Source organism: Humulus lupulus, chromosome 4 (assembly GCF_963169125.1).
Source record: "Humulus lupulus chromosome 4, drHumLupu1.1, whole genome shotgun sequence".
Taxonomy (NCBI): domain Eukaryota; kingdom Viridiplantae; phylum Streptophyta; class Magnoliopsida; order Rosales; family Cannabaceae; genus Humulus; species Humulus lupulus.
Window position 1 is genome coordinate 41,244,095 of NC_084796.1, and position 16,181 is coordinate 41,260,275.

At 36.8% G+C, this 16,181-nt stretch overlaps 1 protein-coding gene across 1 annotated transcript; it reads right to left on the reverse strand.

The window, feature by feature from the left end:
* Window positions 1-1,638: 1,638 nt before the first annotated feature.
* Window positions 1,639-7,342, reverse strand: LOC133832110 (polyribonucleotide nucleotidyltransferase 1, chloroplastic-like). Its single transcript, XM_062262494.1, has 9 exons — window positions 6,029-7,342; window positions 5,553-5,631; window positions 5,361-5,391; window positions 5,221-5,297; window positions 4,441-4,524; window positions 4,081-4,145; window positions 3,811-3,967; window positions 3,031-3,087; window positions 1,639-2,074 (listed from the first exon to the last, which is right to left on the reverse strand). The coding sequence occupies exons 1-9, from the start codon at window positions 6,202-6,204 to the stop codon at window positions 2,036-2,038; spliced, it is 765 nt and encodes a 254-aa protein (XP_062118478.1). The 5' UTR covers window positions 6,205-7,342; the 3' UTR covers window positions 1,639-2,035.
* Window positions 7,343-16,181: the final 8,839 nt, after the last annotated feature.

The window sequence follows — 16,181 nt, forward strand, 5'->3', positions numbered from 1 at the left end:
GCTAATTGGAGCAATGACTGATGAAGAAGCTCATATTTTTCTCAACAATATACAATTGGCAGGTCTTATATCAGTCTTTTCAAGAATTACTTTCTCAAACCTCAAGGTCATACTATTCAAAAAATTAATGTTATTGTATTTCTTACACAAGTTTCATTGCTCAAACCTTTGGAGTTACTACTAACTATGACATTGAATGCATCAGACAGTACTATGAGCTATCTACAAAGCTTGAACACATGTGCAAGTCGATAAGAATGATGATAGATCAACATATGTCAAGGGAAAAACTTGAGATGTGGCCATTGTTTAGAATTCAGTTTTCTATGGAAGAGCAGCACAAAATTATTGGGTTCATATTAGGGTCAACTGGTGGTGAAGTGCTTCAATTACTGTTGCCACGGGTACTTTCTGCTGTTTCTCAGGATGAACACAATAAAATGATGGCAACACTGAAGCATGTAACAAGAAATACAATGTTCAGTGAATGACTTGATGAATGCTGGCAAGGAACTTCAATAAGAATGTTCCCAAATGTATCACCCAAAGGTATGCTGCAAAAAAATGAGAAAAGAAGAAAGAAAATGCTTCACTTACATTAGGATTTATTACTATTTCTTGTATAAAATAATTTTAATTCTTTTAACTTTTTTCAATTCAGGTGGATTTCAAAGAAGAATGGGGTTCAGTATGTTGAAGACTCATAAGAATGACACTAGAAAGGTTTATCTGGACCCGAATTCTGAACATGTGACAAAGAAATACCTACAGAACAGTATGATCAGGTTGGAGCCAAAGAGTTAACTTTTTATGGCTGTTATGGTGTCCACATAGGCAAATATTGAAGAAAAAGCACTTAGCTGGCACTTAGTAATGTGTATTCATGGTTTGTCATGGCTCATAATGGGGCTATCAATGAGTATAGGATGGAAGATCAACAGATTTCAATGGTCAACTATTCACTTTGTGATGGCACAGCAGAGAGGAATTCTAGTGGTTGTTTGATCATTCCATTAGTTTGTGAAATGGTGATGATTTTTATGAGATAAAAGGACTAATGCCGAATTCAATAACCACTCGAAGGGCTAATGCTATTGGTCTAAACGACTGTGAGCTGCTGTGCAGGAGCAATTGTTCATGTGTTGCATATGCTTACTCAAATGGTCATAGAGCTGAATGTGAACTTTACTATGGAAGTAAGGTGGATCTTCTGAAAATGACAGGGGAGGGAAACCAAGCTATTGTTTTGGGTAATTATATTTATGATGTTTTGGGTAATTATATTTGACTTAGAACTCATGGAGGCATTATCGAATTATGCGTTTCTCCAATCACAAGTCATATGTATAATATTTTATTATTCAAACCCTAAGGTTGGGGATGTGAAAACTACCCTTATTCACACCCCATGCGAGATATATATCAATATAATCAAACCAATTCAAGCAAACACAATTTATTTGTAAGAAGATAACACATAATTCTAGATAAAATCTGACAGCATTTCCCATATAAAAGCTTACCTGACCATCTATCAATACCAAGTAAAAAAATTCAAACAACACACAATAAGTTTTATTCGTTATATCACTGCAACACACAAACAAATTTTCCAGAACCTACTTCTCTAAGACACACAAGTTTTCAACCTTCCGTTATCACTGCAACACACAAGTTTAATCTCAGAACCTACTTCTCTACGAATGAATATTTAAGATATTCAAACTCCTCTAACATTTGTATGATATTAATAAAAGAGTTAAGAGAACATACTTCTGTACCTCTTGCAATTAATAATCAAGTTAATTAACTTTGCAATGCTCCTCACCAATTCAATACACAACCTAAAGAATATAATCAATACCTAAAAGATTAATACAAAATATAGTAATTGCAACATATTTTACCACTGTCTTGACTAAGAATACTTCCATTTGACCAAATAAAAAATTTAAGCCAAAATTTTTTTACAATCCAAGAACTTTTAATAGAATGACATACTGCTCCATTCTGCAAGTGAAAGTTTGCTACAGAATCAAGGGCTTTTCCTCTCTTTTTCTCTTGCACAAGGTACCTATGGTCATAGAATTCATATCCCGTAAGTAGTGTATAAACACAGAAACATAAATGCAACGTTCAACCTTATGTAAAAACTACTTGTTGAGATTATTTCCAATTAATATGTAGTCACTCTTAGCTGTTTTGCACTACAAGAGACCCATTAGTAGGGTATTCATAGAAACGAATATAGAAAAATCCAATTCAGTCATAAACCATTTCAAACAAATTTACCGATGCCTTCATCACTAGTCAACTAAGCTTTTATCCAGAAATTTGAGTTTGCTACATATGCACCTAGAATGTGAGAATGAACCACAAAGAAAACATGATGAAAAGATAAATTAAAACATATATATAAATTATATTTTTATATATAAAAGAATATTTTTCAAAATTGATGAAAAGATACAATTTAAAATTAATTTATCATATAAGATATATCTTTAGTATATGTTCTGTGAATCTTGAATATGTTATAATTTTGGCTAATTTTTAGAGCTGATCATGTGAATGAATATTGAAATTCAGTCAAATGAATAAATTTTGAGACATGATAACAGTTATCACTTCAAATATGTTTCACACACTAGCCGGGAAAGTGGTATGGGTGGCAAATTGGCAACCATACGAACAGAGGAAATGATCTACATAGAATTTTTATGAAATTTCAAGACTGATTTGCATGTGACATTGCTACAACTATCACTAAATACAAGAATTGACACATACTTTAGTACCTATTTTTATTCATAATATACAAATTTTCATATCAACCATAACCAAATTACTTCTTTTACTAACTACAATCAAACCAATTTGTACATTCCAAAAAAAAAAAAAAAAAGACAGGTTATTCTACATACATTTCCATATTCATGCATAGTGTTGGATCACATAGCCAAAGCATCTAAAAGTAAATAAATAAAAACATGCCAGCATACAGATACATACTCAAATGAAGTTAACAACCTGCCCAGCTTGTACAGCTTCCAGCAACTTTTCCTCGTGAAGAAAATTACAATAACCCTGCAACCACAATAGATAATGATGATAAGGAGAAAGGATAAATTGTCTCCAGAAACATATGAACAGCCACCAAAACTAATCATGATTCAAATGTGGGTGCATTTAACTAACAAAAGTATCAACCTTTTCTTTTATTGTCTTGGTAAGACAGGAGAAGGAAATAAGATTGATGAAGTTCGCAAGTGGAATTTGAGTTCTCCTCGAAAAGAATATTCTACTTTTCTATAGCGTTTTCTGCAATTATATAGTATATTATTATACCCACTCTCTTCATAATAAGTATCAATCAAGTTTAGGCACATACAACAAATTCCATATCTAAGACCATCATATATGTCTCAAGTGACCTATTGTCTACAAAATATGCACATAAAATATGAAAGGAAAAGAAAGATAATGATATTCTAATCACAAATTAACCTCAACTTTTGTTTTTGATCTCAACAGTAGTAAGTTAATATTCATGACCTTAAAGTAGCATACCAATCATGGTGTTGCAAGCTTGAGTGTAAAACTTACAGTATGAACAAATCAAAAAAATTCTAAAAACCAAATCCCCAACAAGCTACTATGTAGGAAAAAAATCCTACTACTAGATGATAATCCATCATAACATATAAAATCAATACAATCAATTTATGAAGAGATTAAAATAGTTGATAAGTGTCCTGCTAAAAAGAAATGCAATGAGTTAGAACAAGCTAATCTGCAGTACGAGTCTACCTCGATCATTAATATTGCATCATCTGTGCCTGCTAGCAACAATTCCAACTTGGAGTCTTCCATCTCCTTTGTTGTTGGATTGACGATAAACTTATCTCCAACAAGGCCAATTCGAACTCCAGTAATTGCCTTTGCATTTGGCACTTCCGATAAAGCACTTTGGAATTTATATAATCAGGCTAAAAAAATATGCTAGTCTATCAAATTCTAAATGTGATATCGAAGTGGCAGTACATGATAATTTAAAAATAAAAAAATTAAAAAAATTACACTGCTATTCCTGCAGCTGTGATTGCCAAAGCATCTTGAGAGTGCAAACCATCATAACTCAGAACCTGCATGCATAGGAAGATCATGAAATTTCTAGGAAGTACGAAGCATAAATGTAGAAAGACAGCTCTAACGTACTGACCTGTTCAGAAAATAAAAGTGTTACTCAATTATCAACACATAAAAAGCATAGAACAACAGGATGTAGCCAGCCATGGGGCTTTTCGTAGAGATTTAATACCTAGTTTGTTTGTGTAATTTGTTCCCTTTTCTCTTTCTTTGTATTAAACTAAGTACTTGTAATAACACATGTTGTGTGCCTATATTTGTTGCAATGACTAAAAGTAAATGCTAACGCACCCAAGAAAGTATCTGAGTTTCATGGTAGAAGCCTTTCAGCATTGTTGGATGCAAAGGCCTATCAATCAATCTACAGATCAGAAGCTGCTTGCAACAACAAAAAAGAAATTAAAAACGGTTGTACAAATAATCATAGGACAAGTGAGTAAAGTAAAGGACAAAATTCCTTGAAGAAAAATAACAAACCAAACTACAAAACCCCATAGTTTATGTTACACCATTTCCTCGTAACAAATATTAGAAAAGGGAGATGGGAGCAAAGAGTAAGGCTTCCTTCCTATTATAGACTGGACCATCACAAAAACTTTAAGCGACACGAAGGTAAATGCCTCCAGTAACCACATAAATCAAGAAAGTTTAAATATGTTCCTTTTTAATTGAATATTTTTTAAGATTTTAAACACTTGTATCAAAGATAGAAAGATACAAAATGTCTAAAAATATACATCACACTAAAGAAAATTACATCAGAAAACTCCAATCCTTGACTAGATCAGCAAAAAAAATATCTTTAAACTCTTTAGCATCAAATAACAAAATACCTACCTAATTGAACTAGCAAATCAAGAACTTAGATAAAAAAATGATTTTCAAATGTAATAAGTAATCAATGTGTACTCTTTACAATATATATATATATATAACATATGTGCCTAAATGTATATATATATATTTGTGTGTGTGAATATGATGAACTTTTAGGTTCACAAAAATCAAGACCCAATTAAAAAATTAAACAAGAAGGTTTTGAAACTAAAAAAAGAAACAGGAAACTATTACCTCATGTTCTTTTGTCCTTCCTTCTCTTTTGAAAAACCTTCCATTGTAACAGTAATACCATGAGCATGAAAGTCTCACTCATTTCAAGAAACAAGTGGACAAAAAAAAAGATACAAGTAGAAGAAAAACAGAACAGATACCTATTTCATCAGGAAGCTCACCTCCACCAATCTGAAAAGAATTCGAATCAACAAAAGTTGAAACAAACAAATAACAATATCAATATTTACATAAATCTTTCAAATGCTTGTTCTGTCTATTTATTTAAACAAGTAAAAATGTATTCAAATATGCAAGATTCAAGAGAGCACGGTTTATAGTTTGAGATTTACCAGGCAAAGTGGTTTCTTAATTTGAATATTAGAGGCCAGATGCATTCCACCAGCTGCGATTAGAATAGTATTGCCAGGCCTGAAGTATAAAAACCACCATCATCAGCAATCATTCATGACCATGAAATCATCCAATTTGAGTCATTTGCAAAAATGACTTCGATGAAAAAGTTATATCTGCAAAACAAATTTTCAAATAAAAGCGATTCTCTTTCTGTTCCTATAACATATATATGGGTATGTGCAGCATTTCCATAATAAATTAATGGAATTACATTGAGCGACCATAAAAGACCATCACAGTCCCTCAATTACACTGAACGAATGATAGTCAGCAAAATCAATGAGAAATTTGCTAAACTAGCAAGAGCGACCATAAAAGTTAGTTTGTTAATAAATATATGGTCAATTTTTCAAAACTCTCAAAATCAAAATCAAAATCAATGAGGTTGTTTTTGGTAAATTATAAAACCAACCTTGCAGCAGCAACGGCTGAGTCAATGTTGGGGAAAACGCCAGCTTCGGATTCTTTGAGAGAGCGATCAACTCGTAGCCAGACTCGAGGATGACATGCCAAATAATAATAATTCCCAAATGATGCTTTAAATTTTGTACAACCCTGCTTCTCACAACAACAAAGTTCTTTCCCCATGAAAGTTGGAGTAAACAAAAATGTGATCAGAGCAAAATGGGTAATGAAATCGATTATTTAAAGAATGTAACTTGACTATCAGTAGTTTGAAGTGTTGCTATATACATACTATAATGTACTGTACTATTCTATACTATGTATCACTACATGTATATATGTGTCAATCTTCTCACCAGCACCTCCAGTAAGATCTACAAGAGCATCCTGAACTAGCACACCTTCTAGAGCTTCATAGGATACATGCAATTTGGCATACGCCTTCTCCAGTAAGGAAACCCATAGTTTCTTTCCCTTCCTGCTAGTGGAAAATGCTGGCTTACCTAGCGATTCACATGGAATCCAATCATCAACAACAACAGGAACCCACTCGCCCTGAATACAGAAACGAACAGTGTAGATCCCCTCATCGTTGTACTCTGGAGAAATACTTACTTCTGATATTCGTGAAACTTCTGTTAAAACAGAAGCAGCACTGAGAAACCAGCAATCACCCAATCGACCTTGTTTCAAACACAAATAAACCTATTATAGATGAAGTTAAGCAAAGAAAAACGTCAGTGCCAAGTTGTAAAACAATCTGGACCTAACAAACATCAGAAGGATTGGCAAGCCCATTAAATAAGAATGGCCGAGCATCAAGTCGGCTCTCCTATGCTATATCAGCAGGTCTCATCAAATCAGAAACAACCTAGATAACAAGCAAATACAAAAATTAGAGATCAAGAAAATAGATTTAAAGTACCAAAAAAGAAAAAGGAATATTTTTCATAAACTTTCCTGTAACTTTTGAGGGGGATTGTCTGGATCTACAAATAATGATTGATCACTTGGAGGAACTCCTGGTCAGTAAAATGTGTTTCGCCCCTTGCAGTAAGGACCTCTTTGACAGCCAATTCAACGGAAAGCATGCGCTGATTGATCTCTTCTTGAGTTTCTATTCGAGGCTTCCTAAACCTTCTCGCAAAGGAATCTGGATGGACCATGTCAATCATCAGAGAGAGAGGTCGAACGATTGGCAACAGAGTGAATGAGAGATAGAGAAAGATGACAGAGAGAGAGAGGAGATTTGAAGCCGAACGACTGGAAAAAGCAGGGGATTGACTTCGGAGACACCGTAGCCGAAGAAGAAAACGGGAGAGTTCAAACAATGTAATTAAAAAGGAATTAGCTCGAAAAAAAATATAACTTTTACAAGTTATAGGCGGGCTCCCAAAATAAATTACCGCCAATTTTTTCTTTTACCACATATATTTATATATATAAGTATATCATAATACTTTTTGAGTAGTATTATATTCTTATGTTATGAAAAGGGGTATTTGGTGTAGTGCTGGCACCTCTGTTATGGCTAGGATTTGTGGCTCAGTGAGTTGGGGTCGCAGCGCTTGAGGGCATGTATGGCCAAAATGATGTTTTTGATCATGGGAACTCAAACTTTAGGCCTCAGGATCGTTCCTGCTACCCGGTTTAGTGGGATTCGACGTCCCGGAGGCTAGGTCTTGGTTACGGGATTGGGTTTTAGAACATAAACTTATTAGATCACCGTTTATGATTGTGACTAGGTTATCACTAGAGGCTTGGAATCAGGATCGTGCTTGTGGCTCATTTATTGGTAACCTGTGCTTGGACCAAAGGTAAGAAAATTGCACCCTATATCTATGACATGCATGGTTATTATTGAGGCATGTCGAGTGTTTAACTGTGATGCATGTAATGCATGAGAAACATATGGTTAGGGCATGCCATGAATGTTAAATATCAAATTGATCAGAGCTTGAGTCTTTATGTTTGTGCATGAACCTAATTATGCTAGCATTTGTTAAGTAAGCATGATGAATGCCCTATATTCGGATATTTGACATATGATATATGCCTGGTAGCATTACTTACTTGTGTGTGGCACTGACTTACTAGTCAGAATCAGCACTAGTCGTATGTTACTGACTTAAGAATCAGGAACGGCATAAGCATCATGAACGCAGAGCCGATAAAAGATTAAATCTAATCGACATTAGAATTGAATGACTCATACGGAGTATTAATGCTGGACCGACCCTAAGTTCAATTAAAATTATAAGCGCTTGTCTAGTCTATGACTAGTTACTCAGAGCCAGGGCCAAAAGCCTAGGTGACTGTTTTGTCACATGGCTAAGGGAACAGAATCCCACGTTAGTGACTCTATGGTCACTCGGTAGGTTTATGTTGGTGACTATCTCATCAGATACCTATCTTGTTTAAGTTAGTGAAATGATCACTTATTTGTAAAGGTACAGACCCTGTGTTAGTGAATTGTTGATCAGTCACTCGTTTAAAGGTACAGACCCCTTGTTAGTGACTTGATGATTAGTCACTCGTTCAAAGGTACAGACCCCTTGTTAGTGACTTGATGATTAGTCACTCTTTTAAAGGTACAGACCCACTATTAGTGACTTGTTGATTAGTCACTCATTTAAAGGTACAGACCCCCTGATAATGACTTGTTGATCAGTCACTCGTTCATTGCCTGAACTTATTTGCATGCGTGATTAAGGTTGTTATTGCTAGGCATGCACTTTATGATTTGATGACATGTTATTACTGTTCATGAGCTTATTGAGTTTCCTTGTTGGGCTTCGGCTCATGGGTGCTATGTGGTGTAGGTAAAGGCAAAAGAAAGCTGGACCATCCTTAAGCTGGAGAGCTTAGGTGACGATGTGTACATATGCGGCTGTTCGACCGCCACAGTCGAGGGTTGAAAGAAGAACTAGGGTTTCCTGTAAATAACCTTAAAATTATATTTTTGGGATTCCAATGTATACAGTTAATGTTTAAGTGAAACGTTATATCTTAACCAAAAAAATTTAACCCTAAATCGCTAATCATACTCAGTTACATGATTATGGCCAAATAACTCGATTAGCGAGTTTAGCGCTGTATAAAATGCGCACCATTACGGTCCTTGGAGTTTAGGGCATTACAACTTGGTATCAGAGCGAGCCAAGGTTTAAGGGTTCTTGAAGACAAGCTAGGCATGTACAATCGTCACTGAAGATAGATTCACTCAGGGAATGGTAACTATTTCTGTAGTTATCTGCTTAACGGCTTAAATAGAATGTAAATGCTTTACCCGCACATTGTATTAGGGAGCGAGATTCTGATAGAGCCTGGCTCTTGACTTTGTGATTACATGCGCCATGAATATATATATATATATATATAATGTGATCATATGATCACCTACTCCATGAATATATAATTGTGATATTTGCATGCTGGAGTTGGAGGCATGGTGTGAATGTTGGAAGAGCAGGGATTATGATTGATGTATGAATGTTATGGGCACGTTTTTAGCACTACAGTGATTTGTGAATGTGGTGTGGTAAGATTGTTCCCGTGGGAAAAGCTCTTGATATGCTCATCATGATTAATGGGTCAAGTTATCGACTGCAGATTTAATCAGCAAGTTTATATCCAAGGCAGATAATGAGATTAGGCAGAGGCAAGGAAGAGATTAGGTGTTTGAAGCAACAGCAAAATTTGTCGAGAAACACCTTTTCCTTTGTTATGTCAAGAGTGGCACTAGCTTTGCTCAGCATAGGGTTGAGAGCAGATGGGAATTTCTTTGTGGAAGATTCCAGGAGTATTACCCTCCAGTCTTCTAGGGAGGCCTAGATCCATTCAAAGCTGAGCAATGGATGGGCATGATCAGTTCCATTCTTGACAGTATGGGGCTGGTAGGTCATGATAGGGTGATCTGTGCGACATATGTATTGCGGGATGATGCCCGGACGTGGTGGGAGGTGGTATTCCAAACATGAGACACAGCTATGATGGATTGGAAGGAATTTAGGCAGCTGTTTAATGAAAAGTATTACTGTGATGCAGCCAAGACTGCTAAGGTGAATGAATTTCTGAATCTTGTTTAAGGAAATGCAACAGTAACTGAGTATGTTAATAGATTTGATGGTTTGGCCAAGTTCGCTTTTGACATGGTACCCACAGATGTAGCTCGGAAGGAAATATTTATTCAGGGGTTGAATTCCAAAATAACTCAGGGCATTAGAGTTGCCCCAGTGCATGAAACCTCCACCTACGCTTAGGTGGTAGGAAAGGCTCTTGTTGTTGAGAGCATAAGAAATGAGAAGAAGAGTGCCAGAGGGCATGGAGCTCAGGCAGTGGTACCTCCATTTGTTGGAGCAAGCAAGAATGAAAGTTGGAAGACTTATCCAATATGTAATCGGTGCAAGAGGCATCATTTGGGAAAATGTCAAGCAAAGGTATGCTTCTTTTGTGGAAAGGTGGGGCATCGTAGGAAGAAATGCCCAAGGCTAAGAGAGGATGAGCAAAAGGGGATGGACAGCTCGACTCTAGCTCGAGTGTTTGTTCCAATGTAGCCAAAGACTGAGACTAGTTCCTCAGGGGTGGCAGGTCGGCTTTCTAGTTCTGATTTTGTTTTATGCTGACTAGTTTTGTTGCCATGTTGTTCTTTGTTTGTTGCATATAAAGGGGCATAGAGTTGTTATGCAGATCACATGGTTATGTTGTGATGGGAATGCAATACTGTATTAGTGATTTAAGATATGAATTGGGTTATGATAAAAAGAACTCATCAATGATTTTGATAAAGTTGGTTATGACTTACTTTGGTATAATTCAGGATAAGGATTAGTTAAGTAAGTGTGGGGCAATGCTAGATTTCAAGGTAAGGGTAGTAACTCTTGAGCTTAAGAGTGGAAAGCCTTGTGACAGTCGACAATGTGCAGGGATTTTGTATGTTGGTGACATCTGTATTGAGAGCTAGAGTTTTATTGCAGGGAGATGCATAAAACTCGTAGCTTGTGTGGTGGATACCACTTAGGTTGTGCCAGTGGGAACAAGACAGATTGGATTAGTCTGTGAGTTTCTGGATGTGCTTCCAGGGGATTTTCCAGGGTTACATTTACATAAAAAGACAAAATGGTGATTTGGTTAGTGCCAGGGATGGAATCAGGTCTAGGGCACTGTATTGAATGACTTCAGCAAAGTTATACGAACTTAAGGCTCAGTTATTGAGTAAGATGGTATTCTTCAGGGTGGAACTTTGATATGGTTATCACCAGCTAGAGATCAGGGAGAAGGATATGTAGAAGATTGTTTTATATCAAATAAGGGCACTGGGATTGGTGAGTTATGATTTGAGATTTCGATTACTGTTCAGTGTCTTGATGAATTAGATGGACAGAGTATTCAAAGAATCATCTGAATTAGATTTGTAATCGTTTTGATCATAGTGTTGTGATATACCTCGGTTAGAGATTTGCCAAGGTCAAGGAACACCTTAGGGGCAGGAGTTTCCTTGGATGGGCAGGATATTGAATGTACCTTGGGAAAGGAGTTCTGAGTCTTCTTGCATATCATAATCAATTTGCAGATGGTTATAGCACCTCAGTGACAGGAAAAAGAATTTCTTATGCAACATGTTGGTTAAAGGATCTGACCAGAACTAGAGTGGAGTTTCTGGTGGGCCAGGTGGCCAGTTTTATGCTTGAGATTACTATCTCATAGAGGATTAAAAAGGAAAAATAATTAAGTGAACCACAGATAAGAAAGATTGAGTGGGAAGTCTTAGCTGGATTAGCTAAGAGTTGTACAGTGTAAGGTATGAATTTATTGAGGTATAAGGATCGAATTTGAAATCTGATGAACACTGAGATTAATTGGGAGATTCTGGATGAATCTCGTGCTACTCTTATTCTCTTTATTCAGGCATCATGACAGTGTACCAAAGTTTGAAAGTTTTATATTGATAGTCTGGGATTGAGAAGGACATAATGGTATATGTGGCAAAGATTTTAACCTGATAAGCAAGTCAAGACAGAGTATCAGAAATCAGTAAGGCCATTGCAACCTTTGAGTACATTATAGTGGAAATAAGGAAACATCGCGATGGGTTTCACGGTGGAATTGCCCAGGTTAGTAGGCCAGTATGAGTTGGTTTGAGTCATCATGGACCAGTATTCCAAGTGAGTTCATTTCTATCAGTAAGAACAAATAATGCAGTTGATCAGTATTCAGATCTCTATGTGAGAGAGATAGTACGCCTTCATGAAATTTAAGGTCTATCTTATCAGATGAGGACTCAGGTTTTATTTCCAGGTTTTGGAAGGGTTAAAGAAGGTGATGAGTATATAGATGGAATTCATTACAATTCATTATCCTCAGACTTATGGTAAATCAGAGAGAGAAAGAGAGTTATCCAGTATTGAAAATGTACCTTATGAGATGAGGTATGGTTGAGAATGTTTATCACCCGTTCATTTGAATGAGATGGGTGAGGTGTTGATTTTGGATCATGAGGTAGTTCAGGGGACCATTGAGATTATGAGAGGTTAGAGCATGGATACTCACTTCTCAAAATAAATAGAAAAGTTTTACTGAATTGAAAAGCAGGAACATGGAGTTCCAAGTAGAAGATTGTATCTTCCTTCAAATGTCACCATGGAAAGGGGTGAGGAGTTAAGGGCAATTTGAGTCCTGGATAGGACTGGTCAGGTTGACTTTGGATTGGCCTTATCTTTGTCACTGTCAGTTGTATACAGTGTATTATGTATTTCCATGCTGAGGACATGGGTTAAAAGAAACTCATGAGTTGAGTTATGAGAATCTGGGGATTGAGGTTTAGTTATCTTGTAAGAAATAGCAAGTCTAGATATGAAATAGAAAGAATAAGGTTCTTAGGAATAGAATTATACCTTGGGTTAAGGTATGTTGTAGAAACAGTGAGGTCGAGGGAACGACCGAGGAAATTGGAATCAGTTGAGAAAAATTTTCATTCCGAGCGGTTCAGATAAATTTCGAGGACGAAATTTCTGTAAGGAGGGGATAGTTGTAATGCCCCAAATTTTCTAATAAGGTTTAGGACCTTGATTAGGAGGCTGGGAGGGCCATAATTGATTTATTATGTGATTAAATGATAAATATGCATGTGAACCCATTTCTGATTAATTGGGTGATTTTCATATTTTGGCCATTTCGGGCATATTTGGCATATATATGATATGTGTGTGCTACTTTATTATTATTTGGTTATGCTAGGGTTTCTCAGCACGAGACGAACCTAGGAGGTGAGCTAGTGGAATAGTCACAACAGGATTTATTCTTGACTCGGAGTGAGTCAAGGGGTATTTAGCACATTACTGGGTTATTGGGTAATGGGAATAAATATTTGATGATAAATTGAGAGTTAGTAATATTAGGGGGAAATTCTGGAGGGTTTTGACTATTTTTCCCTGAGGACGTTTTCAGGACCCCGAGCATTAGGATTTGTTTGAGGCTACTTAAGCTTGAAGTAACATGTTAAGAAATAAAAAGAACATTCAGTAAGTTCTCTCTCCCTCTAAGTTCCATTTTTGTCTCCCGGTCACATTTTCAAAGGAAACTTGAGTTCTAGGACTTGGATTCAAGTGAGGATCGAGGCATAGCAATTCTAGGGAAGATTAGAAGCTTATTAGCTTGAGGATTTAGTTGGGAAACAACTCAATCGGAGGTAATTCAAGTTTTAAGTTTTTAAAGTTTTCAAACTTGAATTGAATTATGTATTTTGATGAGTTTTTGGATGATTTGAGACTTGGGTTTGGTTGGTTTTGGATCATGGGGATGTTTGGGAACTTTGGTTTTTGAATTTGGAGATGTTTGGGTAGGTTTTTGGAAGGTTTTAAAATGGTAAAATCAAAGAAAAATGGCTGGTTCGTGGTTGGGCCGCGGCCCTGTTCTTGGGCGCCACGGCCCAGGCTCGATGAAGAAGGGGAGGTTGCTGAAGGGCCTGGGGGCCGTGGAGCTTGGGAAGGAGGATCGCGACACTTGGTGCAGGTGCCTGATGCTAGCACCTCTGTTATGGCTGGGGGCCGCGGCTCAGTGAGTTGGGCTTGCGGCGCTTGAGGGCATGTATAGCCGAAATGATGTTTTGATCATAAGAACTCAAACCTTAGGCCTCAGGATCATTCCTACTACCCAGTTTAGTGGGATTCGACGTCCCGGAGGCTAGGTCTTGGTTCTGGGATTGGGTTTTAGAACTTGAACTTATTGGATCATCGTTTATGGTTGTGACTAGGTTATTATTAGAGGCTTGGAATCATGATTGTGCTTGTGGCTCGTTTATTGGTAACCTGTGCTTGAACTAAAGGTAAGAAAACTGCACCCTATATATATATGACATCCATGGTTATTATTAAGGCATGTCGAGTGTTTAAATGTGATGCATGTGATGCATGAGAAACATATGGTTAGGGCATGCCATGAATGTTAAATATGAGATTGATCAAAGCTTGAGTCTCTGTGTTTGTACATGAACCTAATTATGCTAGCATTTGTTAAGTAAGCATGATGAATGCCCTATATTCGGATATTTGACATATGATATATGCCTGGTAGCATTGCTTACTTGTGTGTGGCACTGACTTACTAGTCAGAATCGACAATGGTCGTATGTTACTGACCTAAGAGTCAGGAACGGCATAAGTGTCATGAACACAGAGCCGAGAAAAGATTAGATCTAATCGACATCGGCATTGAATGACTCATATGGAGTATTAATGCTGGACCGACCTTAATTTCGATGAAAATTATAAGCGCTTGTCTAGTCTATGACTAGTTACTCAGAGCTAGGGCCAAAGGCCTAGGTGACTGTTTTATCACATGGCTAAGGGAACAGAATCCCAAGTTAGTGACTCTATGGTCACTCGGTAGGTTTATGTTGGTGACTATCTCATCAGATACCTATCTTGTTTAAGCTAGTGAAATGATCACTTATTTGTAAAGGTACAGACCCCATGTTAGTTACTTGTTGATCAGTCACTCGTTTAAAGGTACAGACCCCCTGTTAGTGACTTGATTATTAGTCACTCGTTCAAAGGTACAGGCCCCCTGTTAGTGACTTGATGATTAGTCACTCGTTTAAAGGTACAGACCCCTTGATAGTGACTTGGTTATCAATCACTCGTTCATTGCCTGAACTTATTTGCATGCGTGATTAAGGTTGTTATTTCTCGGCATGCACTTTATGATTTGATGACATATTATAATTGTTCATGAGCATATTGAGTTTTCTTGTTGGGCTTCGGCTCATGGGTGCTATGTGGTGCAGGTAAAGGCAAAATAAAGTTGTACCATCCTTGAGTTGGAAAGCTTAGGTGACGATGTGTACATATGCAGTTGCTCGACCGCCACGGCCGAGGGTTGAAAGAGGAACTAGGGTTTAACCCTATTTTGCCGCTTAGATCGGCTGGTTGTAAATATTTTCCTGTAAATAACCTTCAAATTATACTTTTGGGATCCCAATGTATATAGTAAACGTTTTAGTGAAACTTTATTTCTTAACCAAAAAATTTAACCCTAAATCTCTTATCATACTTAGTTACACGATTATGGCCAAATAACTCGATTAGCGAGTTTAGCACTGTATAAAATGCGCACCGTAACGGTCCCTGGAGTTTAGGGCGTTACAATAGCCACATAAGGTAGACATATATACATATACATACACACACACACACACACACACACACACACACACACACACACACACACACACACACATATATATATAAAGAAAAAGAAAACAAACCTAGCATCTGGTGTGGTGGTCGGCAAAGAACATCGTGACCGTGAGAGACGATGGTGAAGCAGTTTGAGAAAGTGACATATATACATACAGTGAAATAATAATATTTTCATAAAACATATATATGTATATGTACATAGAAAAGAGAAAAAAGAAAGAAAAAACAAACCAGGTGGAGGTCGACGGAGAGCACCATATTTATCGGCGTGATAGACAGAGAAAGTTTGAGTTGGAGAAATTGAGAATTGAGAAGGATGAGTGAAAGAGTGGTACTTAACATTTAAAAATTAAACTTGTTGTAGTCGACCTTTAAGGTTTCATAACAATGTAACCAACCAGGTATCAACCGTTCATATTCATATTTATTAATGTATTTTAAACTTGTAATGCCCCAAATTTC

Coding starts and splice junctions, on each gene's coding strand:
- LOC133832110 (XM_062262494.1), bottom strand. CDS start 6,204: ATGGGGAAAGAACTTTGTTGTTGTGAGAAGCAGGGTTGTACAAAATTT. Junction 5,632..6,028: donor TCAGCCGTTGCTGCTGCAAG/GTTGGTTTTATA, acceptor TTTATACTTCAG/GCCTGGCAATACTATTCTAA. Junction 5,392..5,552: donor TTAAGAAACCACTTTGCCTG/GTAAATCTCAAA, acceptor AATTCTTTTCAG/ATTGGTGGAGGTGAGCTTCC.